We start from the raw sequence: 27,176 nt of genomic DNA, 5'->3' as shown, positions 1-27,176 counted from the left end.
GTCTCTGCTACTGCACAGGTGTCTCTCATCAGTGGCTAATTATCTCCACCGTGCGTCACGTCAGTCCTCACCTTCCAATCTCTTTCCACACGTGCAATAATCTACCAAAATAAAAGCTTATCATAACACAAAACCATATCTTCTTTAGGATCACTAAACTGTCTGGATAACACAGCATCATGTCTGCCAGCGTGGCAGTCTTTCAGACCTATCTGCCACTCAGATCAGATGAAGTCCTGATTGTGGTTGCAGCTTATCATCCACCGATCATCAAAACTGAGTGAATTCTGCCTCTGGCAAGTAAACCGTAGCATACCATCTGCCACACTGGCAGGAAACAGCCCTCCCACATTCTGCTGGTGATAATCTGTTCTCTCATTCAAATATCAAACATAACAACACTTGATGATATAAAATCTTGTTTATTTAAGATACATGTCATATATGTTGTATTCTGTACATGAAATGTGACAAACCTCCATTGATACCTATCAGAATTTCTGACTCATTCTTTTTAAAAATGGTTAAGGTCTATCATTAGTCTCATCTACCACTTGCACAGCCAAAACTTTTGAATCCAGAGTGTTTAGATGAACATCTTTAGTAACACATAATATTACTCAGACATTAACATACAATACAAGATTGCCAGGTTGTTTAAACAAAGATTATTTTAATAGGAGTCCTCTTCCTTTAATACAACAAAAGCTTTTCTTGAGCTAACAAATTCCCAGCACCCCCCCCCCCTTTTAAGCTCTGTCTCCCAAGTGACTAAGCAATACAGTACAAAACGAAAGGAAAAATTGGCCTGGATATGGTGCTGCCATGTTGTTCTCCTTCTCTAAATCACCCTGAAAACACTGATGTTTCTTTCAGGTCCCACAGGACAAGGTGTTATGAGAGCTGGATCTGAATAAGAACTGGGACATAAAGAGACATTCACTCTTAAAAAGCTATTGTGGGTAACTAGCATGCTTTCTTTACTCTGCCAAAAACACACAACTCTACTCTGAGTTTTCCCATCTTGGAACAAGGGTTTGGAGCTGCTCCAATCCACTCAGGATTCTTTATGTGCCTTCTGGTTCTTGTCTCTGTCCCAGGATTGCATGTATACCAATAGGTAACTATTGCTCCCTGAGCACAGGGAAAAATGTTGTAAAAATGCATGCTTATGCCAGGTGGAAATGTCAAAGCTAAGAGCAGTCTGTTGTCTCCCTGTGCTAACAGAGACTATTAGTGGGATTCTCTTGGTTTCTTTTTTTCAGCACGGCTGCAGAGGGCTTGGTGGTGTGCTGGTTGACTTCTCCATATGTGTGTCCATTGGTGTTTTTCCTTGACTTTCAAGGTGCTTCATTCTGAGCTCCTCTCTGTACTCATAGCTGAGGAGACTGGGTTCATAGGCACAGAGATGAGCGTAGGCATTCACTAAAGCTCTGAATTGCGGTAAAGTGAGTTCTGTAGGGCGCAGAGTGGGGTCCACATCTGCCTTCTGCATCATCTCCTGTGTCAGCTCAATACGACACGCCGCCGGGAACAACTTTCTGGGAGGGAAAAAGAGAAGAACAGAAGAAATGATAGTATAGATTCCTACACTCAGGTCTCTTTGATATCTTAACAATCATGCAAGTTTAATGGCATTATAAAGTTCAAACAGAAAGAAATTATCCCTCAGCAATTATTTCAAATCTGTGAAGTTAATTGAAATCACACAAAAGGGCTAGAGCTGCTCATGAATTGTTAATTTGTTCCACTACCATGCAACATCAAGGGATGTTAGACATTGACACAAAACTTCCACTCTCTCAGACACAAATTTCTCTAAAGTAAAGAGTGCAGCTATAATTTAAATCAATAAATTTCCATTCATTTTACTGGCTCTCACCATCAAAAGCTCTCCAGAACATTCAATACAGAGAGGTAGCCATTTATTTTTAAAGACATTGCCCTGCCTAAGATGTTCTTCTGTATTCTTCTGCAGGTTAATGAGCGGTAGCAAGCTCCACACACTCCGCAGTACAGATGCTTTTTAAGCGCTTCACCGCTGGTGCCTCCTCTCCAATTTGGTTCTGATGCCGCCAACCCACTGCAGTTACATAAAATATGCTGCCTCGTCTTCCTGTGCCACCTCAATGACTCATAATTGCTGTTCTCTTTCGCGCAGCCAGTGTTCTTTTGTTATCTGGGCCCACATGCACTTTCCTAACCGACATGGGGGCGATGGGCAGCGTGCACATGTGGGCGTGTGGGTTTGTTGCTAGTGGTTTTCAACAGAGCTCAGAGGGTGCTCCGCTTTTCAAAATATGGTTACAGAGATCCTCAAAAGTTCTGTCTTCATTTGTTGGAATTTGTTGGTGTGTGTGCAAGTAAGGAAAGCAAATCAAAAACCATTGTAATTAATGATGAGATGAAGATGCTGCTGTCAGAAAACAGAGAATGAAAAATGTAGAGGAGAGAATGACAGATGAGCATGAGACAAGATTAAAAAGTAAAAATGGGAGAGAGAGAGAGAGAGCGAGACAGAGAGAGAGGGAGAGAGAGACAGAGAGAGAGAAAAGATGCTTTATAAGCTACATCAAGTTGTATAATCGTGCTTACTCTACTCCTTTATGGCAGTACTTCCTGCGGAACTGGAATATGTTTCTTACGACTCTCTCCACCAGCTTGAAGGGCTGCTGAATCTGGGGCTGAACCAGAGGGGTGAAGTGAACCACTCCCACGTCCACCTACACACACACACACACACACACACACACACACAGCAAGAGGAATCCAAACAGCAGGGTCAATACTAGATTGCAAAGAATGTACTCATGTGAATGTAGAAAAAAAAAAAATGTCAAGAAAGAGCAAGTCGGTGTGAGAAGAAAAAGGAGAATGCAAAGTGTGAAGAAAAATGCTGGAGCGAAAGGTTGCCTGACAAATGGCAAGACCGATACAAAGGGGAAAGACAGATAGAGAGAGAGAGAGAGAGGTAGAGGGATCAACACACTGGGATAAAAGAAAAGAGGAAAGGCAGAAAATAAGATGACGCAGCAAGGCTGACTGGCTGGCTGGCGAGCCCGTTCCAGTTGCCACAGTAACACCTGTGCGATGGACCATAGAAACTGAGCCTCTGTCTTTCTTTCCTGCCTCTCATCCTGTCACTGCATCACCACTGAGTTACTTAATACCTACGAGCCTGACTCACTGTAGCACTCTTCTCTTCATCCCACTGTCTTTGTCTATCTGGCCGTACCATTTCCACTGAGGGTGAAACCAATGGAGCATAAACATACTGTATACAGATCCGGCGATGGGTACGTTAGGCAGCCACAGAGCTCATATCCTGCTTTATGGGAGACTCAGTGGACACATGTACTATGATTAATTCTTTTTTTCAACTCCTGCTGAAAAAAAGAAAACGTGAAAAGAACTAATGGAAAAACTATTCCCACTAGAATCCATGCTTTGTAAAGCTCAGCTATATTTATGATAAGTGGGTGTAAGAGATGTAGCTTTTTGAAGGTCACCTTATCAGAACTAGTCCTCATTAGTATTAGAATATTTGTAGTGTGTTGTGCCCCCACAACCCTGTCAAATACCTCTTCGACAACATCTAACATGTTCCAAATGTGGTCATCTATTTTAATTGACTGTAAATCACTATCAATTATATAAAGCAATAATAAACATTTATTTTTCAAAATAGTTGAGCTACTCTACCCCCTTGCCCCTGGTTGGGAGTCACTGAACTACAACAGAAACTGGTGGTAGCGGTGGTGGTGATGGTGTGGCTGGAGACCTTGGCTTCAGTTCCTCGCTAGCTGCTGCCTCCCGATCCTTCGTGTGTCAGCACTAAGCTGACATGACACACTGTTGAAGTAATCGTGCCAGACTCAGCAGAGCCTTGCTTTCTCACTCTCAGATCACTCCCTCTTTAACTTTCAAGCACATATACATCCACATGTTCTCTCCTCGGCTGCTTCCTGTAAAGGATCATCTGCTCTCTTTATCTGCTGAACACCAAAATACATTAAAAGAACATTTCTGAATCTCTAGATCTGTGCGTCTGTGGAACATTATCTGTCAAGGCTGTTGCACATGATGGCCTTTAGCCCTGCAAGTTATAGCTTAAAAGGGTGCAGCACAATCAGAGTCCTACTCCACTGTGTGTGGACGAATGGCACAGCCAGACATCGGCCTGTCTGTCTTTCCATAGTTGGTAATAGCGTTACTTCCCCAGTGGGGGGGCACTGTGAGGGACTGTACTCTTGACTGGCAGAGCGGTCTGACAATGGCACTCCAAGGAGAAACATCAGCGGTGTTATTTGTAATAATAATACATTTCATTGCCCTTAAGTGCTTTTTGGCTTTTCAAGATACTCAAAGACTCTTTATATAGTAAGAAAAAAATAACAAACATCTGTATGTAGCTCACATCTGAATGGAAAAGTATCTGTGACTTGGAAGTGGAATGGGGTGTTCAAAGGAATCAAGGATGCAGGTGCATGAAAGGAAATTACATATAGCATCCCGCCTTAACATTTAAAGACAAGACAAACGTGCAAAAAACACATACTGGCAGACATGCTCCCCTCATACTCACAAACACATACATGGGGGTAAAATAAAAGGACATCTAATTCAGCTCAACAGCCCTCCTGTTGAGGCTACATGCCCTGCGGAGCTCCTCATGCATCCTTGAAGCTTGTATTTCTGGATTGTGTGACTCACTCTCATTCACAGCTTCCTTTTGCATTTTCTAGGCTAAGGGCTGGCGTCGATAATTAGGGGGGGAAATCTGAAGTGGTCCAAGGGCGCGCAAAGGATTTCTAATGAGCTGTTTAGATTCCGCTTTTCTGTGAACAACTGAGGTAGCGCTCGGGAGCACTTGTAAACCGCAGCACTATCTCTTATCAGATCTATAGATCCCTGTGTAGTCCAGAGATGCCTGACTGCTGCCGAGTTTTCTGCCGCAGTGGTGTTTAATGGGATGGCAGTGGTGGAGACTGTTTGTCTCTTCAGCCCTGAAAGCTATGTGCAATTATAGTGCAGGGAAAGCTTCAAACTCCTGGGTTCAGCATTACATGGATCGACATGGAGGCAGGATGGAAGGATGTTATGAACAGAAGCGGTGAGTGCATGTAGTATACAGCTGTTAAGAAAACCTGATGTTTAATTTTAATGTTGATTTTTGTCATATTTAACACAGTCTAACATTGAATGATGACTTCATGGTTTATTTCTAGTGTCAGTAATGGCCTTGGCTTCATCTTGATGAGTCTATTATTAATACACTAACCCTTTTAGTTCAGATGATGCATTTTAAATACAAAGCCCACGTGGCAGGTGTTGTCAAGGGCATCGAGAGCTATGGCTGCATCATTTGGTTTGGAACTGAGGCTTGTATTATGAGAATCAAGTCCTGTCACATCAACATGTAAGGATTTTGGTCAGGATCTTCTATCTGCATTTTCAAACAGTTTCTATCAGTGCTTTGGTTGATGCAAGATCAGACCACCATCTGTTAGGAAGACGCAATAAAAAGGAATGCCTTTAATTTCACTCTCTGCTGGAATAATTAGGCCATTTATATTCCGCACTTCATGATTTAAGAGAGGAGCATGGGGAAAAGTCGATATTGGGACTATACAGGCAGCGGCATTTCAGCCATCAGCTTGTCCAAGTCACTTTGCTGTTATGATATATGTATGGCCTTGCTACACGGCTTCACTAGATAGCGCCACTGTAATATATCCTGCTCCCTGCCATTAATCCTCCCCCTGATAACCTCAACATGCAAGGAAACTCCATCTTAAATCACACGTTGTCACTTGGGCCCCTCCACTGAGGTGCTATGAACATGCCTTCACCCCCCCTCCCCCCAAAACTCTTAAAATACTCTGCATCTGCTGGGGCAGATCCTGAACTGGGGTAGCAGACTCACTTATTGACACTATCTGACAAGCTTAATATCTCTCCCCCCCGCTGGCAAAGACTTCTATCCCTCACCCCGCTACCCTTTTCTTTACAAGAGTGGCAGTAGGAAATCTTACACACAAAGCAGACAGAGGCTGGAAATGCTCTGATGGTAATCATTTTTTGTAGGCTTGAGCAAGCAATCATATTTAGCAGGGGAAAAACAAGTGAATCATTACCACTAATTTGGCCTCTAAATTAGATTGTTATGTAAGGATCTATACACAAGCTCATGAAAATTCCTCTTGCTGCGACTCTCTCAATCTGGCTAATTTGACCAGAGCTTTTGAAAACAAAGACTTCAAACATTTACATAGACTTTGAACCTCCTTCCCCTCTTGCATATGGTATACCAAAAATATTCTACTGTAACAGAGAAAGTCTTACATTGCTGAATGCCCTGGTAGAGCATTTGAAAAGGGCAAAATATGACAGATCTCTATCGAAAAGTCACACATCAGCTTTTGTCCGCAGCTCAGGACCTTTTCTGACCCACTTCAGCACAGTAGTCACACATCCATCTTAACACACTTGTGCATTACCATATTTCATGCGTTTGACCTTCCTAAACCTCAGCAGGGAACTCTATTATTCCAGCTTTGTCCTGTGGTTCTCCAGCTCCACTTTCCTCATTTCCACGTCCAATGTCTCTTTCTTGGTGAGTTCTTGCCCAATGGCGTGTGAGCAGTAATTTGTCATGTCCCTCTAAGCGTAACCAAGATGAGATGGCAGGGGCCCTGGGGCACCAGCCACTGCGCTACCTGAACTACCAACACTTGCGCTTACATAATGGCAGGTTCTGAGAAAGAACAGGGGGATGGAAGCTATATACAGCCAGGGAATACAAGAGAGAAAAGCTCACCGAGATCCTGGAACCAAAGGAAGAAGAGTTGCATTAATCATGACAATACCTTGAGAAGACAACCTCCATTACATCAGTGGAGGGAGACAGCCTCTCAGAGGAGAAGGCAGCAGTCAATGCCACTGAATATACTGATGTTGCTTGAGGGGTTTAGGGAGGAAGGGCTTTGGTGTACTTCCCATGAAATCACCCATGGCCCTGGTCTTTGACAAGATCATCTCCTTGGAGAGATGCTTTCGTCATAGAAAAGCTTGAATTTCAGCCAAAAATGTGAATTGTACGGGACCAGCAGAACAGCGAACAAGGGCAACATGGGAAAAATAGTTTTGATGTGATATTTAAAAACTTATAAATGCCATTCCACATATTTCACTTGGGAGTCAGTCTTAATGGAGTAAGCTGAAGAGACTCTTTAATCAAGCCAATGCCGGTAATTTCACAACATGTCACAAGTGTTTCGTCTTGGACAGGTTTACACCTATTATGTATGGTGAAACTGGACCCGGGCCCTTCCCCACAACAAGATTGCATTGACAGCGACATCACAGCTATCACACGACACCTTGCATCGCCGCTGTGAACAAACAGCCTTTGCAAGACGATGGCCACGAAAACCAATTACGCAAGGGAGGACATAAAAGGGGAAAATGCAAATTGAACGATAAAAGACCCTGATGTGGGCAAAAGAGAGCGTGGTTGGTCCGGCTGTGCCTCAGAGCTACGCTGCAGAAAGGCTAGAGAGCTCTGCGGCGAGGTGATAAAATAAAAGGGGACCTCGCTTATAATAGGCTGCAATATCTTCACACATCACAGTGTCACACATCTGCACTCACCGGGTGTATGTTAACTGTGTTTTGCACTTCTCACCTTCCATCTTTTTTCTCTTCCTTTCACCCATTCCCTCTGTAATCTGTTTATTTATTTATCTTACTCCCCACAGAACAACACCAGCATCAGCACTTAGGATCTCACAGGTAACAAGGAGACAGGTCACACACGGCATACTGTAGTGTGTCTGCAGAAAACCGGAAATTTCTCTCTACCTGCTGCGGTGGTATCCGACAAAGAGCTCTGAGAATGTAGTGCTGAAGGTCGACACCAACATCACACTGGAGGTAGTGTGGTGTGTATCATCTCCGCATGCCGGCCAAATCTCATTTTAAGAAAAGGGGCCTCTTAGGGGTAGTTTACCAGAAAAACATTAGAGGCTGGAGAGAGCACTGGGCCATATTAAACAAACAAATCAATAGCTAAACAAATCAATTGCTACCAACCTATCTATATGTCATGGCTACACAACAATGTGGTCAATGCCTGGTTGTTACACTATAAGTGGGGGAATAGGCAAAATAATTTCCCACAGCTGGCTCGTTTTGCTGATTTGCCCATGCAGCAAAATAATAGCAACACACATCTGCGTTTCCAAGGTTATCAGGTGTATTAGCCCCGTCTGATTCCCCCCCCCCCCTCTCATTTTGTCCTCTTTGTCATTCATGAATCAAGGCCGTCCTAGCCACTCCCACCCTTGTTTTGTATGTCCTCTACAGAGAGGAGAGGGAAGAGAGGCAAAGACAGGGTAGCAGCTGTGAATTTTAGCCTCCTGCTGACTGACGCCTGATGAAGATGATGCCCCAGGGAGGGTCAGTTTTGACATGGTGGGGTACACATGCTCCTATGGCCTCTGGACCGACACATAAACAAACAAATCTTTGCAGAACACAATCTGGTCATAAAGATAGCAGCTTTTCTTCTTCTGACTTAATTTGATTACCCTTCCCAGTTGTGTAGTGGGGCTATGTTTGGAAATCTTATCTAGACTGTGCATCTTGCCAATTTCTTATCTTTAAACAACTGCAGCACTGCATGCATGATAACTGAGCAACTCAATTCAGGAAAGGGGTGGATTTAAATGTAGTTCTTTAGGTAGCTCACATTACATAGCAAGAAGAGTTATCTACATCCAGAGGAGACAAATAATGTCACTCCCTACAGCTATATGAGCAACAAACACCATTCTGTGAAACCTGATTATGTTATATTTTTTGTCACTTTTAGTTCAGTTTATTTGATATAAAATTATGCAATGGTACATTAAAAAAAAAAAAAAAAAATTCTTTACAGATTTTACAGGTATTAAACTTTGTTTACAGCGCCCTGTAGAAACTGCACAATTTTAACACAACTTAATTTAACTTAAATATAATCGCAAGCTGACTGTGAAAACAGTGAGTAGTTTGGTAACATACATAGTTAACAATAAGAAAGGTTAAATAGTTACATATCACCATGCGGAATAATATGTAAATAAATGTCATAGGAACTACTTTTTTGGGGAAAGTACATCGGATGAAACTGTTCTGTTTCTGGAGACAAATCCCCGCTGAAATTTGTACAATTTACATTTAGGCTACCGATGAAAAACCTGGGCAAATAAAACGAAAACTTCCTGCATATAAACCTGTGGAGGTAGGTGCCAACATGTTTTTGCAGTCTGGATGAACTGACTCTTAAAGCCTTCGTTAAAGTGCTGTTTGACATGAGAGGTAGCTCACTGTAGCTACCTGTCCCTTTAGCTAACTCCCACAAAACTGATGTTTTTGAAGTTGAGGTTGTGAGGCAGAGACTGCTGTTCTCCAACACACACACACACACACACACACACACACACACACACACACACACACACACACACACACACACACACCGGCGAGGAGAGGAGAGGAGAGAGCGCTAGGGAGAGGGAGAGAAAGAGAGGGAGCGAGCGCGCTATGGTTATTTCTCCCGGGCTCCAGCCGAGCCTGTGTGGTCTGTAGAGCTGGGATGTCCTCTCACACACTGTTGCTAAGGAAATGGATGGCTTGAATGGATCCGTGTTCCGGGCTGAAATCTCCTCCTCGCCCCCTCACCAGCCTACTGTCTTTCAGTGTTTCACTGTGTGTGTTTACAGGAATCACTGCGAACAACGTGACGCCTCAGCGCCAGCTCTGCACCAGCCAGGGTAAGGGATTATTTCAGCATCGCTTTTTTTCCCCACCTTGGACTATATAACAACAGCAAACAATTAGACTGAGCTTCGAGGTTATTTATTTAAAGCTGGAACGATTTATTTAGTTCGATGGGAAAGACAATGCTAGAAAGTCCGACAAAATAATAATAAAAAAAGAACTGTACATTCTCAAGTTTAATTCTAGCGGCTGTCTATATTATAACTTACATTTTACCCGAAGATAACCCTGTATAGCTGTTAAAAAGGCAGGCTTAGTTCATTAGGTAAACAGCACTGAACTGAAAGTGGTAGAATATACAGTATATGAATGGGGTGAGGGCGCTGCAGCTTTAAGTCCACATAGCTATTGAGCATTGCAAATACCACAAACTCATTTCTCCCTCTCCAATAACAGCTCTATGGGGCGCCTTAAAGGAAAAAGGAGAAGGCAGCACATAGAAAATGCACACATGCACAACAACCCCCAGTGTTTTGCTTACCTACAGTCAGCCAGAGCCGGCTCTTACAGCTCACGCTTCATGCTGTCCTTTGTTTCCAGCCAGAAAAAGTCTGTGCTTGTGTGAGGTGAATGAGGGAAGAGAGAAGGGGGAGTGCGAGGAGACCCACTCAGTTCAATTTCTTATTTCTGTCTCTCTCCTCCAGTCCAGTGGAGCTGCAGCTGAAGAACTGAGGAACCGGGGATCTGACTGGCAGCTGGCACATCACCAAGGGAGGGGAGAGAGGCGGCTGGGCAGTGGGGTTGACGAGCCTGGCTGGCGCTGGGTGAATGCTGCCAGGCGAGGACAAGGGCTGAGGCGGCAGCAGCATCGACTTTTAAAAGGAGCATGGCATCCACGGGCATGCAGATATTTGGATTTGTCTTAGCGCTGTTGGGCATCATGGGTGCTATGGTGGCCACTGTGCTGCCCAACTGGAAGGTCAGCGCAGATGTGGGCTCCAACATCATCACAGCAATCTCCCAGATGCAGGGACTGTGGATGGACTGCACATGGTATAGCACAGGCATGTTCAGTTGCACACTTAAGTATTCGGTGCTCTCACTACCTGCGTACTTGCAGACCGCACGCACCACCATGGTGCTGTGCTGCGTACTGGCTGCCATGGGCCTCTGCCTTGCATCGCTGGGACTAAAATGCACACGATGGGGGGGTGGACGGCGCTCCAAGCGGCACGCTGCAATTGCCAGTGGTGGCTGCTTTGTCGCAGCAGGCTTTCTGTGTCTGGTGCCTGCTTCCTGGTTTACCAACGAGGTAATCACCAACTTCCTGGACTCCAGTGTGCCCGAAAGCAATAAGTTTGAGCCTGGGGGTGCTGTGTATGTTGCCTTTGTTTCAGCAGGATTCCTCTTCGTTGGGGGGTCCATCTTCTGTATGTCCTGCTCAGGGAAGAGGCATGGCCCCCAGGACCTGGTCCTGCTCCCTCCCCCTGACAAATTGCTGCTCCAGCAGCAGCAGCAACAGCTGCTCCAGCAGCAGCAGGAGCTCCAGCACCAGTACTGCTCTCTCTCCCCATTAGACAATAAGACTGGCTACAGCCTCCAGGACTATGTGTAATAAAACAGTGCTGTGTACGCTACAGCTAAAGGGAGATGAGCCTGAGGGGAGACCATCACGGCTTCTGCTACATACTGGGCTCTACTCTAGATAGAGGTGGAGAAAAAATGAGGGAGGAGGGCAACAACTTTGAATTCATTTTCCCCTTCTCTTCTATCTGGCGCTTCTTCTTTTTTCTGTTTTGCAAGCACAAGCAGTGGAGGTATTCCCTAAGCAGCGCCTTGGAACAAACAGTGTGAATGTGTAAGGAGCTAGGATAAGGTGCTGCAGAATCGAAGGAAGCCGCTAACCAAATGCAGACATCCTTCATCAGTAAATCACAGAAAGAGTTCCCTGGGGAACGGATTAAGCAAATAAGGAAGGCTTCCGAATAGATTTTTTTTCATCGCCAAAGGTTTGAATTGGAAGAAAAAAAGCAATCATTTAGCTGCTATTTACAATCGTTCTGTACACTCCCATTTGACAAAATAGGCAACATAATGCCTGAGAGCAGTAGGTGGAAGTCCTCTCATAGCAAGCCATTGTAGTTTTTCGTATTCTTATCCACTAGAATGCTACGTGGAATTGATTGAAATAAATGGTCTTATTTTTGTTAGCTACTAGAATGATGTTGATATTTTGCCTCTAAAGCATGCTGTGTGGAGCCTGTCTGTGTATTAATACAGCGGAATGCTTGGTAGAAGACTGAGACATAGCCACACAATGCCTGTGCCTGAAAAGCTGTAGAAACATTACCCTGCTGTAACTGTTCAAAGAGGACTGTCAGGAGGAATAGATGTGGGCTGCTGGGCTGGATTTGAGACTGAAAATTCAGACAAACAGATGCCTGCTTCACTCTCTGCAGGTGGAAATATGAGAGAGATGGAGAGAAAATTGATAGATTCAATCCTTCAGCAGAGCGGACTATCTGATGTGCTGTTTTCATATTTTCATCCAGACAATAACATTCTGCCTGTAAGTAGCAGCTACCCATCCCAATCCATTCTTGCACGCCCTCAGACATGCACACCCACACACTTACACATGCTCTTGTGTGTCTTTGTGTACAGAGTAAACACTCAGACACGCCGGCTTTTTGCATGTGCTTTTCACTCCTGTCATCCTCCTCCACACTGCCATGGAAACAGAATTCGGCATTCAAATATCTTTATTGTCTGAGGGTACGTGCATGTCAGTCAGTGATTTCAAATTGTTTTGTGGGGGGGGGGGGCGGGGGCGTCTCTTTCTCTCGCCATGGTTCCAAAAGCTTTAATCAGAGCCTCTGCTCACACTACTTTCACTAATCCCCTTTATTAGCCAGTGACATGAAGCAGCATCCCTGTTACGTGGTCAGAGAGCTTTGGAAAATGCTCTTTTTTTGCTGCCCACTGTTATGGTGTTTATACCATGCAAGTAGTCTCACAGGGGCAAGCAGCTGTTTAATGGTGCGGTGGCAGAGAGGCAAAAATGAAGCAGAGAGGGAGAACCTCCTTGAGTCATGGTGGACTGGGTAGCTGTGTGGCAGGCAACTAAAAAAGGTTTGAGTCATTCTCCATATGTGACTTGTTTTCCAAGTGCGTCAGCATTGCGCATACGCTAGCAGTCTGCACCTGCAGGTCTCAGTGTCTTAAATTGCGGCCACTTGACTATGCCACCATTCCTCTGTTCTCTACCTGTCAGTCTAATCTTTTTTTTACCCTCTCCCTGTCCTGCTTGTGTCACATGTCACATGGATGTGATCGCTGACAAGTGAACGCTGATGCATGTTGAAAGCATGGCTGCCCAACACACATACATGCAAGGCACACATAAACAAAACTCCCACCTAACTCATATGTCAGCAGCACTGTTCCGCTTTTAAACGCTCATGTTCCAGAGTGTGTCTACTTTTTTCTGAGGGAAGGATATCGGAGGAATATTGTTTTCGTGCTCGAGACAGGCCTTGGCAGTGATGTATAGGAGTGCACATTCCCTCCTTCTCTCTCATAAACATGCAGCTTCCTGGGGGAGAGCAGATGGCCAAGTCCAGCTCGCCACCTGCAGGCTGCTGCCGGCACGCCATGGGCATCTCTGTGGGCACTACTGCCGGTACTGGCAGCCCTCTGGGGTCAGCTTTCTACCCCACCCTGAGTTAGCCATCTTGCTCAGCACAGACTTTAGCCGACAGAACTGGCCTCCTGACAAAGACTCACTGCCCAGGCACCATAACCAATGCAATAAACAAAGTAAAGAATGTGCCATGTCATCAACTAATACTGACACGATGTGTTTCGAGAATGTGCCAAATCGTCTCATGATGACACGTTTTAATACTATCTGGAGTTCTTTCTGTTTATTTTTTTATTGCGTTGTTTGTACATGAATTATACATTAACAAATGTTTTATGGATTTGTGATTTGTTCTGCCAGACTAAGTCTCAAGTCGACTAGATGCTTGTGTACAGTCCAGTGCAGCTTTCGAGGGTTATTTTAAATCCTCTTTATTCCTCATTTCTCAAAGCACAGCAAGACTTCACTGGGCATGAGAGTTTCATTGGGAAGACATGAGTGTGGTATTTTATAAATGAAAGAAAAAAATGCATTTGTGTCAGAAATTCTGGTTCACTGTAGGTCGGTGACAACTGAACTCAAGTATCTAAGCTTTTAAAGGTGTTTGTTTTTACTGAGGGATCAGAATCCCCTCAGATTGTTTCAATATAAGATACAATACCATGTTCATACCATATCTTCTTTATAAGAAGACTACTCAGTGCACCTTTACTTGTGTTACTTTATTTGACAGCAGTTTGATTCAAATGGCTGAGCAATCCAAGCTCCTTGGACCAGGACAAATACATAACACAACTGGCACTCTGGAAAAAAAGAAAAAAAGAAAAGGGAACGATTTCTGCCTGATAAGATTCAGCGGGGAAATAGGAGTTACACGATTTCTCTTTTTTTGTGGCTGTGTAGCTTGATCATCAGCACGCAATTTCATTAGCTTATAAATGGCCAGAGTGCAAAGTGACTAGGTCCTAAAAGTCTAAAGAGTTACAACTCTCCTGCATATACTGTAACAAACATTGATTTATCATTTTGATAACCGCAGCTTATTTTTGTGGATGCTTTAGCACTTCTTACTTTGCCAGAGCATATTTGTGATGATGAACAGTTCACAAGTTCTGATACAGTTGTCTCAATGTGCTTGTGCGAGTAGTTCTATTTTTTACCAATAAAACTATTTTGTGAAAGCAACATGCCTACTGTATGTAGTCTGTTGTGTGCTTTTATGTGTGGCTGATAAGGACGGAGATAGCGTTCATCTTCCTGCCAAATAAAAGAGCTTGTTGTGTTGAGCAGGCTGTGCTGAGTGTGGGCAGACCGGCTGCTCATACGCAGCACCCACAAATACAGCAGATCCAGTCCAACTGAAATGGGCATCCATAAAACATTACTATGTGCAAATGGGTTTTGAAAAAGGGACTCTTTTAATACCACACCCAGCCCGGTCCTGTCATTCCTTACTCAGACGACAGCATTAGAGAATACATGAATGAAATAATAACAGCACCCATGGGAGCTTAAGGGAATGGGAGTTATCTCAGTCGTCCGGTTTAAGTCATGAGTTAACTGGCAACATGTAAAGTAGCTGCTGATGATATGCAATTAAATGGGCATAGAAGGGAACAGCTGAAGGATTCCATTAGTCTATTTTAGTTAAACCATTTAAATATAATAAATGATGACCATGAAAAATTATATTCATTTAAAATTTTGTTTATCAGAGTGTGTAAACATTCTCATGGAGCCAAATAAATGACAACTGCAAGTAAGTAACAATAATCAAAAAAATCAAACTGGACATAAATACCAGAAATTAGTTGAGAGTAAATATTGAAATTGAGCTGAAACTATGAGTCAGCTGACCAAAAATTAATCTGCAACAATTTTCATTAATAATTAATTCTTTCAGTCTTTATTTATTTAAAAAAAAAATGAAACACCCTGATTCCATCTTTTCAAATAGGATATTGTGCTGAAAATATTTTTGGCTTGGACAGATGGTTGGATAAAACATGAAATCTGAAGGAAACAGGAAATATGATGGTCTTTTTTTCCACTATATTCTGGCATTTTATGGACAAAACACTAATCAAAAAGATAATCTGCAGATTAGTCTTGGGCTGAAGCTAACAATTATTTTCATAATTGATTAATCTGATTATTTTCATGGTTCATCCTTTCTTTTGTGGTCTGTAAAATGTCAGATTATAGTGAAAAGTGCCCAACACATTTTCTAAAGTTCAAGCTGATATCATCAAATGACCAACTGTTGTTTTGTCCAACAAACACACCAAAACCCAGATATACTGATTTTGGAACTAGGGAAGATTTGGCATTTTTGCTTGAAAAATGATATCTAATGGATCAAAATACTTGGTGATTATTTTTGTTGCTCAACAATCACATAGGTTTCATCAAATTGGTGTTGCCTCTGCCAAAACAACTTTGCATGGTTCTGAATAAGTATAATTTATTAACTTACTGTGTGAAGATGTTTATAGTCTTAACCAGAGCTTGTTTCAAATGAAAATACCATACAGTAAATTCTATATCTTTATATCTGTGACATAAGCCTTTACAGTTCAAATGCAGCACTTCTTAAATAGTTACTTTCCAAGAGAATCAGAGCTCTCATTACAGCTGATTGGACCCTCATTGACATCAGCTGAGTGAGAATGTGCTTTCCTGAAACAAACATGGATTATTTAAGGCTCTTGCTCATTCTCCCACTCCTCTTGGTTATGCAACAAGAGTGCAGATCAAATAACTACTCCTCTCGTGGGGAAACGCTAATAAGATCTGCTCCTCTGTGTATTTAACCTACATTTTCCATCAAAGGCTTTCACCCCGAGTTCCCGCTATGACAGATCTGGAATGTGAGCTTAGATGAGAGGAGGTGAGCGCTTGTCAATTTGAGGCAGGGGTTAATCATGCGTCGGGCTTTCCTTTGAACTCCCCTGCCTTGTGAAATTCGCAGATTATTTTACTGACCTTATCGACCAGTAAATAACCTTTCCAAAAATCAACCAAAGAAAAAGAAACGGCAGATGTGGGAGACAATGAAACGTTGACTGCTCACAGAAACGCTCACGCACTCCGCCAGTCGTGCTGGCAGACACAAAGAGCGAGACAGATATCTGAGCATGTTAAGGAACTATCATGTCATCGCTCACCAAAACTCCATTAACGATCACCACGTCGCTTAGAATGCAAACACCCAAATCACTCTAGCATGTCACCATACTTAATGTGCAGCTCTTTGTTCTGGACAGCTGTTATGCTCATGAAGGTTCATACTGAAGATATAATGCGGTCATCAACGATGACGGAGAATGACCTTCCTTTGTTGGAGCTGCTCCCCTCTGGTTCCAGTGCACATGTGAGGCTGGGGAATAACAGCAACGACCTTGGCTGCGCAGTAAACTGCTGAGGAAGGCAATAAAAGCTATGGAGATGACAAAAGGAGAGCTTGTAGGAAAACAATACACTCTGACAGTTCAAAGGAGGCCCTTTAATATTTCAGCTTGGAGCACGGGGCGGGACGCGTGGCTGGGAGGATTCGGTAAGCTGAAGGTGAGCGAGGCTAAATGGTTGAAAGGTCTGGATGTATCAGTAGAGATTATTGTCTTGTGATAGAGATGACTAAAATGTATTAATGAGATCACAGAAACACAAAAAACGAGCTAAGGCAGAGGCATGCTTTCACGCATGGACTGAAAGCTTGATGTAGCTGCCATTTAAACTGTCAAACTGTCAGTTTATTTATTTATTTATTTTACACTTAGACCTGTATAAAGCCTAATCAACACACCCACTAAATCTCTACACTTTCAGCCCCTTTAAAAATCTTGAAATGAAGTCATGAAATCACCGTGCATGAAGTCAAGATAGAGAGCGTTCAAATAACCCCTCCAGTTAATAGCTTATAGATCGATCCCTCCCTGCCTGAGTTTTTTTTTCTTTTTAAACTGACTTCATTTGTTATCAGTGTATCATCGCACCACTAGCAATTTACTTTATTTGATTTTTGTTTATTTGAAGCTGACCTTCTTTTGTTGGGATATAGCCAGGGGTTTTTAGCATTATTCCTCAAAATACCTGCATATTCTCTTGGCATGCTCACTAACTAAACAGAGCTGAATCTGCTAAACCAAACGCTGACTCTGAGCAAACCCGGCACAGTTTCTTGTTAGGAGGAGCAGTAGATCTCTGGAGATGTTCATAAGCCAACTCTGCCAACCTCTGCATTTTGTTTAAGGAGAGAGGAGGAGGAGAGTATTTTTTAGCTTTTCTTTACCTTGGGTCTGTGATGTATTGAGACCAAGCCTTTAGGCGTTTACCGTGCTGGCAGGAGTCATTGAAATAACTTTCCCCAATACTCTTGATACCATGTTTGACCCCGTTTATGAGATAGGAATAGGCCTGGATAAATTGTGTGCCTGTAGATGGGAGGTGAGAAAGCAGTGTAGCCCCTATGAGTAGATTCTCAGTCTCATAGTCGAGGCAAGAGCTGGGCCACTTCAGGTCACAGTGAAGATATCCATCACTGAGCCTGCCAGTGCAGTACAAAGTTACTGAGGTGGGTCACATTCAACACTCAAACACCCTCTGACTTCAACGCATAGACTTGTTTTGATACTATAAACACCTGAGCTGAAGAGAGAACCAAAAAGACATGAAAAATCAACAGCTGATAATACCATATATACTGTATATCTGCTACATTTTTACTGCACAAGTCCAAACAGTCCCTGACAACTGCCAGCCATAGGACTAATGGATGCTTAATGCAGCATTAACAAATTTAATTTAGGCTCTGATCTCATCTGGCCTGTGCTCTTGGTAGACAATTGTGTACAAGGCAAACATCTGTAGGGCTATTCTCCTGTGAGGCTCAGTTAGTTGGTGGGTGATGGCTGTTGCAGCCATTACTCAGAGCGGGCTGACGACTGGCCCAGACAACCATCTGCTGGAGGTATGCCTCACTCTCCTTTCAAATCGATCTCTGTCATGAATCTGTCTTCTGGTGCTCTGTACTTGTGTGGAGGAGGCTTTGCTCTGTTTATGTCCTCTTCCAGCTTTTCTTTCATTTCATACATCACATCCAGTCCAAATACAATTTCATTTCCTTTCCATTCTCTTAGACTCAATTCATAACTCTTCTATCCTTTATTTTTTTATTCTTTTTTATCTCACCGTGGTTTTAGTCAGTTTCCAATGTTTCCTCTCCATCCATCTTTTATTTTTGTCACCCCCCAACACCTAGTTATCACTCCATTCTCATTACTAATTCTCTCTAGTTTTTCTGTCGCCCACTACCCACTTTTCAGTGCTTTCCTTTGTTTATTACCTTTTTCAATGACACCAGAACTGTTAGCACAAATAGAGCCCTCTAGAAAACACTACAGAAGAAACAACAGGTTGCTCGTGATGGAGCATCTATTGTCCGACTTATAGTCCTCCCAGAAGTTGATTTTAATCACATTCTGCCCAGATGCAGAGAGGCAGGGAGGCAGGGAAAGAGACTTGAGCAAGTCAACCCGCACTCTTAACTCTTTGATTATCAGGTATTTTCGATGTTAAGAGGCAGTGAGGATGAATGTGGATGACGGGATGTTCGTGTTGAAGATGCAGATGCCTTGATGGCAGTGTGCACTCTAAAACTCCTTGACCTCTGACCAGAATATAAATGAGAAATGTGTATAATAACCAAGGCAACAGCACAAAAGCTTGTTTCTATTCTCAGTTTACTTTCTTAAAGACACACACACACACACACACACACACACACACACACACATATATATATATATATATATATAGCTGTGAATGACAGAAACAATTTCAGGATCACTCAATCTGTCTGTCTATGTGAGAATTAACAGGAGAGGAGTGACTAATAAGGAAAGGGAGGCAGGTGTGATCTGCAGCAGGACAGACCTAGGGCACACTGGGCCTGGGGGAACACCATCAAAACAACCAATCGCCACTCTCAGAAACCTTCAAGGACAATCTCAGTCACTCAATGTGACACAGAAGAGGTGCAGTTCGGGGGCAAGAGGAACAAGACAGACAGATTAAACAGCAAGGAGGAGAGCTTATCTGCCCACCATACGTCAATATGGGCAACAGCAGCTGCTAATGTAAAATGGATTCAACATTTCCCTTCTCATTATCTCATTAGCCTGCATTGCCCAGCTCCTATAGGTTCAAATCAACTGGCCAATCAACCTGCACTTCCCCTTCCCCCCGCTTTTTAGCTGATGCTATTTTCTCATCATGGCCATTCAGAAAGGTTCAGTAACTTCATTGCTTTTTCCGTGGCTCTTTGTGACTCAGTGTTTGTTTAATCACAAAGTATTAAACCACTTCAGATGTTTTTCACACTCTACTAATTGCCATATGTGTCGTACAACACCTGCTGCTGCACATTTTATTCACTGTAGTCGAGGAGAGTCGCCATTGGTGATGTAAGGGGAGGACGTCTGAAGCCACTGACCAACCACTGACGTTTTCTTTGACGGAAATGTTTATAATTGCAGAAATATTTTATCAATACACGACTGAGTTAACACAGTCAAGTACAGACATGACTAACCCACACACAAAAAAAACAGCCTAAGGTTCAGACATGACAATGACATGCCAAGAGCAGACAAAAAGAAAGCCCGGCTGTGCTTCAATTTGAACAAATCGCTCTTCATTAACACAATCAGTGATCCCAAAGCTTCAGAGGGAACAAGATAATACCAATAATCAGACCACTGAGCCGATTTATTGGCCATAGGTATAAGGGATAGTCACACATGCTCCCTGAAAAGGCACACTCACACACATTGCAGTAAACTGAGAGACAGACAGAAAGAGAGGGATGTAGAGGGAAAGACCCTTGATATCTGGCAGTTACTCCACCATTATAATTAACTTCTGCCCACAAAGGGGAGGGGGTAGCCATTATCATTTTTATAAGTAGCTTCTGCCTTTTCAGTTGAGCACTATAAACAGTGCACAGTATCAACACCCATGACAGAATCCATTAATATACTAATGCTATGACAACATTTTTTCTGTATTTCCTATATTCCTGTGTGTCACAACCTCAATCCCCACTCAAATCAGCACTATGATGTTGTCCCATAAATCAGCCAGGACATTTTTATTGTTCATGCAATTCTGCGTAATTACTGTGGTGTGTACCAATAAACAATGCAGAGCCAAAGAGCTTTTTATGAATTATACTACATGACATACTAGTAAAGGGGTCTGAAAAATGCAGAGAGTATGATAGCATTAACACACTCTATGTGCTCTCTGATCTTTATAGGACACTAGCAGCAGGAGGCCTGCTCATCAAACGGCCATCATCTCTCCTAATGATATCAATTCGACCAAGTGCCCATTAGAACATTTAGCGTGGATAGATCGCCTGTGTGGGTATGTGGGAGCTGCCGATTCATCGCGTGTGCAATGTCCACTCTGTTCACATTTATACGTAATGCATGCATGTTAAAACACATGAATGTGTGTGCACGTATACAGCACGGACAAGTATGCTGAAATCCATTAAGCTGCAGTTTGATATACACACAAAAATAAGACTCAAGAGTAAAAAAAAAAAAAAATGCACGGAAAGGCAGCTGAGTGTGATGAAATAATCATTGGGAGCCATCTCTTCTAAGAGAATGAACAATCAGCACTGGTCCCATTCACTCTGCTGCATTTTACTCCACACAGGAGATTAAATATTTACCAACAGTGGGTCTCCTAAAGAGTCACCACATCTTCAAGGGACCAACAGTCCATCCCTGACATCCACCTAACACCTATCCTTTAATTCAGGAGAAGAAAAACATGTTTTGATTTGTACAAAGATGTAAGAGAGCTCCTGAGTCTTTCAAAAGACTTGTGTGTCTCTGATCCCAAAGAATATCTCAGTGGAGCTGTCTATTAGCCAACACCGATATTTCAAATTTTGTAGCAGTACTTTTATTTTTTTAATGCGCCCCCTAGTCCTACTATAAATCCTACCCCCCCCCCAAATAAAAACCCCTTGCATTCACATGTTATGTAAGACTGAACGCCTTTCTTTCACCACTGATACACGCACATGGGCTGAAAGACGCAGAGAGAGAAATTGGTCCTAAAAAAGAACTAGGCCCTCATTACAAGGCGCAGTGTGATCGTGCCACATCTGAAATACCCACCAGGCATCATTACAACCTAGAAAGGGTCCAAAGACAGAACAGAAACAACACTGATTCAACACTGTCTTAATGAAGCCTTAAAGCAAGAAGAATGAGGGAGGGATGAGTGATTGTGACATCATGAGGGACTCTGGCGGGAACATGGGACCAGATGAGGAGCAGAGATTCGGAGACGTGAGAAGGTCCTACTGTTATCTTGGGGTAAGAACTGTGAAATAGTGATGTGTCCATCTGCCACTCTTAAAATACTAGTGCTGAAGACTGAAATCAACATTTAACTCACTTAACCTTGAATAACTTTTATGTGTCGGCAAACAAGAAGAAAGGAAGACAAGGGAAGAAACATCTACAACAAACAGCAATAGAATAACTCTTGCCAATTCATTGCAAAAGTCAGCACAACATTAGATCCAAACAGACAATCACACCTCAAACAGAATTCCAGTCTGACTGTCTGGTTAATAAAACTGGTCCCAGGTGGAAAATTAGGAACAAGTTCTGTTTGTCAAATACAAACAAACACATGAAAATCCCTGCGTTAAAACTGGTTTACTGAACTTTTACATGCTGTCTGATTGCCTTTTTTCGGTTTGCCATAGTAGCATTTAATGTACAGATATTACTTATCATTAAGTTAAGTCCTACCTCTGGTTTGGGAACGAAGGCCCGTCCAGGGATGGTGAAGCAGTTGTGGACAGTGCAGAGATACTGAGCCATGATGGACAGGCGGCTCCTCTGTTTGCTGCCTGTGCTGGCCGTCAACCTCTGGATGGAGAGGACAATTACTACAAGTTTGTGAAACATTTTCAGTTAGACCAGGTATTTTGTTGAGATCATATGATGTTGCTTTTAGTATTAACCAAACATGTCTGGTAAACAGATTGTATAAAGAGTATTTTAGTGTGCCTTAATTATGTTTATATATGTCACAAATAGAAAAATTAAGCGTACATAATTACTTCCTGCTCTCAATGATTTTGATTGGCCTAAATAATAATAATTAAAAAAAAAAAATTAAATCCATAATTAATAATAATTAGAATTATATTATTTTTATGATTATAAAATTAGCCATTCATTCCAAAATGTTTTCATACTTTCGCCATTGCACAGCAAAAGAGAATTATAATGCCCCATTAAGACTTCATACTCAGTATTCAAAGGATATCTAAGCTTTGTTCAAATTTAGTTTTAATTTAAAGCATCACACAAGTAACATTAAACACTGCTCACGCACCTCTGCTACCTCTTTCTGGAAAGTGAGTGTGAGTCGGGTGCGTCCATAGGCGAAGGGCCCCGTCCTATTGGCTATGTTCTCCATCCACTTAATGATGAGGGGGGTTGAGACGCTGAACGGGAGATTCCCTATGATGTGCAGGTTTGGTGGATCTGTGGAGCCACATGTACACGCAGTTTAGTCATACGCATTTATTTCACCCTGTCCACGGTAATGGTTTATATAATTTTAATCTTCTCACCTTCCTCCCATGGCTTAGAGATATTTACTGGGAATCCTCGGTCCATTCTGTAAGTGAGTATGTCCCCATGGACAATCCTCAACCTCCCCGGTGCTGCCTCAGACAACAGCTGTGGAAATGAACGAGATATGACATTATATGAGAAAAATGAAAGGGTACTACATAGTCATCAGTCTCTCTGCAGGCGGTTAATGATGCCACATCTGAATACAGATTAACTGGTTTCATGCAATTGACAGATGAAGGTGTTCGAGGCTGTTCTGCTGAATGACCTAATGACCTTGTGCATAAGCCAATATCATTGTAGCTGCTCAGTTTACCTTTAGCCCAGGGATGAAGCGTGTATCTTTCTCCACCACAACCAGGTCCCCCGCACCAGCATTGAGGATGGAGCGGGTCAGCCCCCCAGGACCAGGACCCACCTCACACACATGGGCATCCCTCAAATTTCCTGCCTGACGCACTATTTTGTCTGAAAAGATAGAGAGAGATGACTAACTCAGTTCCAGGAATCTATTTAATTAACATTTTTGCATAAAATCCGTGAATTATACACTAACTTAACCCAAGTCATACATCATATAAATTACACCATACTCGTCAATCAAGTGTTTTAATCAGAGTCTCAGGTATCTAAATTGAGATTAATAGTGTGTGATGTTGCAATATCTGTCTGCCTGTGTGCGATGAAGATGAGATGTATTAATCTAACAGTCACCTTGCCCAAGGACAGGAGAGCAGATCAGACCTGCACTGCATCACTGATAATTATATTAAGGCTTGAGCTCTGCAGGGGCTGCAAACAATTGACTCGGTCCATTCACATTAGCAGGACTCAAGCTCACCAAACAGAAAAGCCTGTCGATTTCGATGCCTTGAAACAAGGCTATGTGGAGCTGTGCAATCAAGTGCACTGACAAAAACATAGTGTAGTGTAGACACGGTAACAAAGAAAAGGAACTAGCAGCTATTGGTGCATTGCAGACAGAGGAAAAGAAAGAAAGGAAAAGAAAGAGTGAGGCAGGAGGACTTACCCGTGAGCCTCAAGTCCAGCAAAAAGTTCTGGGACAGCTGTTTCTCAGCTCGCAGGTTGTACAACTTTATCAGCTCACCTACAGTAGGCAAGGGAGGCAAACGGAAAGATGCCAGTTTCCCTGAGGCAGACATTGTTCAGGTGAACTCTGTGAAAAAGAAACATACACACACATACAAAAAAAAACAAACTATGACTGATCAGCTTCCTCAGCAGCAATGCAATTCAGAGGCTTAGAAGTATAATAATATGAAAAAGGGCAAAAGGGTAGGCATAAATTGTAATAACAGCCTGTAAGTAGTAGTATTCTTAAGTTGTTACTTTTCACATTTCAAGTCAGGAGTGGCCTTCCTTTTTCAATCGTGATTCTGCAGAATGATTATGTGGGCTTTATTTTAACCTTTAAATTAAAATACATTCCTGTTTCCCTCCACACATGTTGCAGTGTGTGGAAAAAATATAGTCTTAAGCTATACATGCCTGTCAATTCTGGCAAACTGTTATCAATTCCAATTACCTCTTTATCAGGTCATAGGATTGATTTCCATTGTCTACCCTTAAGATGACGCCTTAGTGATTATGGGCTGACTGTGTCAATGTTAGTGTGTCTTATAATAGGATCACGTGCACCATCTAGTGGAGGCATAGACTACCAGAGAAGTGAATGACTAAGATTGAGACATGAAATACAGGATAAGTAATCTTTTACAGTGCACACTGACAGGACGTCCCCATATGAGATTTTTACATTTTAAACTGCTGCTATTAGTCAGTCTAATTAGCAACACTAAAATGATCATAAATACAGTTTATACTTGAGTAAAATTAGCAGCAAAATACAGTAACAACGTATGAGCACCACGTCGGGATGACATTGACACGCAATCTTGCAATTTCAAGCTGAACAATTCACTTTAGACTCTTGACATTATACCGAGCTGTGTCGCTGTGACACTGTGTGACTGTTGTTAGCATTTGCAGCTAGCGTTAGCTTTTAGTCCAAATGCCTTTGCAGAGCCCATTGTAAAAAGCTCATAATTCAAGTGAGACACTTCAACATTGTTTCTAAAAACTAAGAAAAGACTGAGAGCAAACAACAAACGACACAATGAGGACACAAAGGTGAAAATAACACAAGAGTTAACCCACGTTGCTCACCAGTACCGTTTTCCTCCCTAACATTTCCTACTTCGTCATTCAATTGACGTCTGGGTATCCAATGAGCCTGCGAGAATGTTAACGTCAACCACTCAAATTGAAGTAGGCGGGGTATTACTTTGCCCTTGAAAAGCGGTTTATGTTGATGTAATGATACGCTACGACCAGTAGAGGGCGACATTTCAGGGATAATACTGAAGTATTTCTTTAAAATTACAGAAAGCACTTTTGATTGATGTAGTCCAACACGAGCAAACCACTGTGTCATTTTATGTTACTTATACTCACATTATTTATTTTTCTTTAAATGAAACCATAATGCATTCTTGTGAAACTATGGGATTTAAAAATGGCTTCAAAAGATGACAGAACTGCTGGGCATTAATTAAATGCATGTTACATACACACACAAAATGAGAAAATGAGAAAAGAGGTGGCAGGGTCATTATTGAGCATAAAGTCCACTCAGGCTTGTAAACACACAATATGCCTTGACTTCCACCATCGTTATTAGGCTATAAATTCAGCTTTAGACTTCACTGTCATGTTGAATTAATTGAAACCTCTCAGCTTAAACTGATGAGCAGCCTGCATGCCCACAGTCCACTGCAGGGCAGAGATTCATTGTCTAAGTGTTTTGTCACGTCGGATGATGCACAGCTGTTGTTTGGAACGAACCATGTGGCCCTGTGGTCTCTCAGTTCGGCTCGCTGGGCGTGCTGGGTCACGGGTGTCACAGCTAGAGATGGAAATACCCTTCTCCTCCAGGGTTTGAGATGAGTGGCAGCCCTCTCTCTCCTGCTGTGGCTGTCCTTGGGAGAATAATCTTAGATCCAAAAGTAGGAAGAAAGAAAAACATTGGTGGTGAAGGGCAAGTGTCATCCCGGGACTACTCCTATGGAGATGCTTCTGCACAATCACCTTCTTGACAGTTTGCTCAATTAGTAAAACACAATGATGGGGAAAAATCTATTTATGTAGTCCACAGAATCATGACTAGATCAAAAGAACTATAAGATTCATCAACTTTGATTCTGAGTGGTTATACCTCCCAATAATAGCCTATTTCATACACAATGGATTTACCTCACTCATGTCATTGTCTTTTACTTAATAGGCTAATAAATATGACTACATATTGCTTCCATAAGACCACAAAACAGCCAGAATTTCACATAATACCCCTTGGAGTATCATTCCAGTAGTAATCATCTCACAATTAATATAAAGCTGCTAAAGAAAAAAATACAATAAATAGAAATTATGGCTTTTATTTTACTTCACAAAATTATTCGATATTCATTCAAACTGAGCATTTTTTGGTTTTTTTTGCATATTTTTCCCCACATGTTTTTTTTCTGGACAAGCTACAGGTGAAAGGTAAGATTTTCATGTCAGATTGTGTGGAACTTTGTTAACCAACAACCATCACTGAATCACAAGATAATAACCACAAATTACATCTAATTACAACTGAGCTGGGCTCATCAAATATATCTGGTGTCATCACTAAAATTGTTAAATGGTAATAAGCAACACATACAAGTTTCAAAGGAATTTGCCAATAATGTCAAAGGAAGAGTTACATACACTCACAAAGTCCCATGTCTTTGTTTAAACGGAGAAGCCTGACTCAATGGGCTTTATAAGAGGGTTTGGCATAACTATTTTACCATCTGAACAGAGGAGGGCGTCAGCGAGTCACTTCCTCAATACAACTCTATAGTGTGTGATCAGCAAAAACAGGAAATGAAACATAAGTAATTAACATTACTGAGATGGTAAGTCATCACTATAACTGAAACATCAAAAGAAAAACAAAGACTGAAATACTTAAGAGTATGTAATTTCCAGGCCAATTTAGCCTTTAAAAACAGACTTACATCAATAAACACAGAAAC

General features: G+C 42.2%; 2 protein-coding genes across 4 annotated transcripts; one reads left to right on the top strand and one right to left on the bottom strand.

Annotated features, from left to right (window-relative positions):
- Window positions 1–402: 402 nt before the first annotated feature.
- tfb1m (transcription factor B1, mitochondrial) lies at window positions 403–25,357 on the bottom strand. Of its 3 annotated transcripts, none has more exons than XM_023401719.2 (8): window positions 25,267–25,357; window positions 24,119–24,265; window positions 23,405–23,556; window positions 23,085–23,193; window positions 22,844–22,995; window positions 22,252–22,371; window positions 2,596–2,723; window positions 403–1,541 (listed from the first exon to the last, which is right to left on the bottom strand). In XM_023401719.2, the coding sequence occupies exons 2-8, from the start codon at window positions 24,249–24,251 to the stop codon at window positions 1,262–1,264; spliced, it is 1,074 nt and encodes a 357-aa protein (XP_023257487.1). In that variant the 5' UTR covers window positions 24,252–24,265; window positions 25,267–25,357; the 3' UTR covers window positions 403–1,261. The 3 variants fall into 3 exon arrangements, with proteins under 3 accessions (XP_023257487.1, XP_023257488.1, XP_087028898.1); XM_023401720.2 differs by having other exon boundaries at window positions 22,853–22,995; XM_087172772.1 differs by having other exon boundaries at window positions 25,276–25,304.
- On the top strand, window positions 9,464–12,577 carry LOC111651702 (claudin-20). The gene is made up of 2 exons (XM_023401722.2): window positions 9,464–9,818; window positions 10,470–12,577. Exon 2 carries the CDS (start codon window positions 10,652–10,654, stop codon window positions 11,378–11,380), a length of 729 nt encoding a protein of 242 aa, XP_023257490.1. The 5' UTR covers window positions 9,464–9,818; window positions 10,470–10,651; the 3' UTR covers window positions 11,381–12,577.
- Window positions 25,358–27,176: the final 1,819 nt, after the last annotated feature.

This window comes from Seriola lalandi, unplaced genomic scaffold, assembly GCF_002814215.2.
Source record: "Seriola lalandi dorsalis isolate HSWRI2012SDOR001 ecotype SW California unplaced genomic scaffold, Sedor1 jcf7180002053728, whole genome shotgun sequence".
Classification (NCBI taxonomy): Eukaryota; Metazoa; Chordata; class Actinopteri; order Carangiformes; family Carangidae; genus Seriola; species Seriola lalandi.
The sequence above is the reverse complement of the archived record's forward strand: the minus strand, read 5'-3'. Positions and strand labels throughout refer to the sequence as shown.

What these genes read in the sequence shown, in the direction of transcription:
- LOC111651702 (XM_023401722.2), top strand. Translation starts at nt 10,652, where the DNA reads ATGGCATCCACGGGCATGCAGATATTTGGATTTGTCTTAGCGCTGTTG.
- tfb1m (XM_023401719.2), bottom strand. Translation starts at nt 24,251, where the DNA reads ATGTCTGCCTCAGGGAAACTGGCATCTTTCCGTTTGCCTCCCTTGCCT. An exon ending in CTCTAAGCCATGGGAGGAAG is followed by an intron (nt 22,996 to 23,084) that starts GTGAGAAGATTA and finishes GTGGCTCCACAG; the next exon opens with ATCCACCAAACCTGCACATC. An exon ending in CCTTCGTTCCCAAACCAGAG is followed by an intron (nt 2,724 to 22,251) that starts GTAGGACTTAAC and finishes GTGTGTGTGTAG; the next exon opens with GTGGACGTGGGAGTGGTTCA.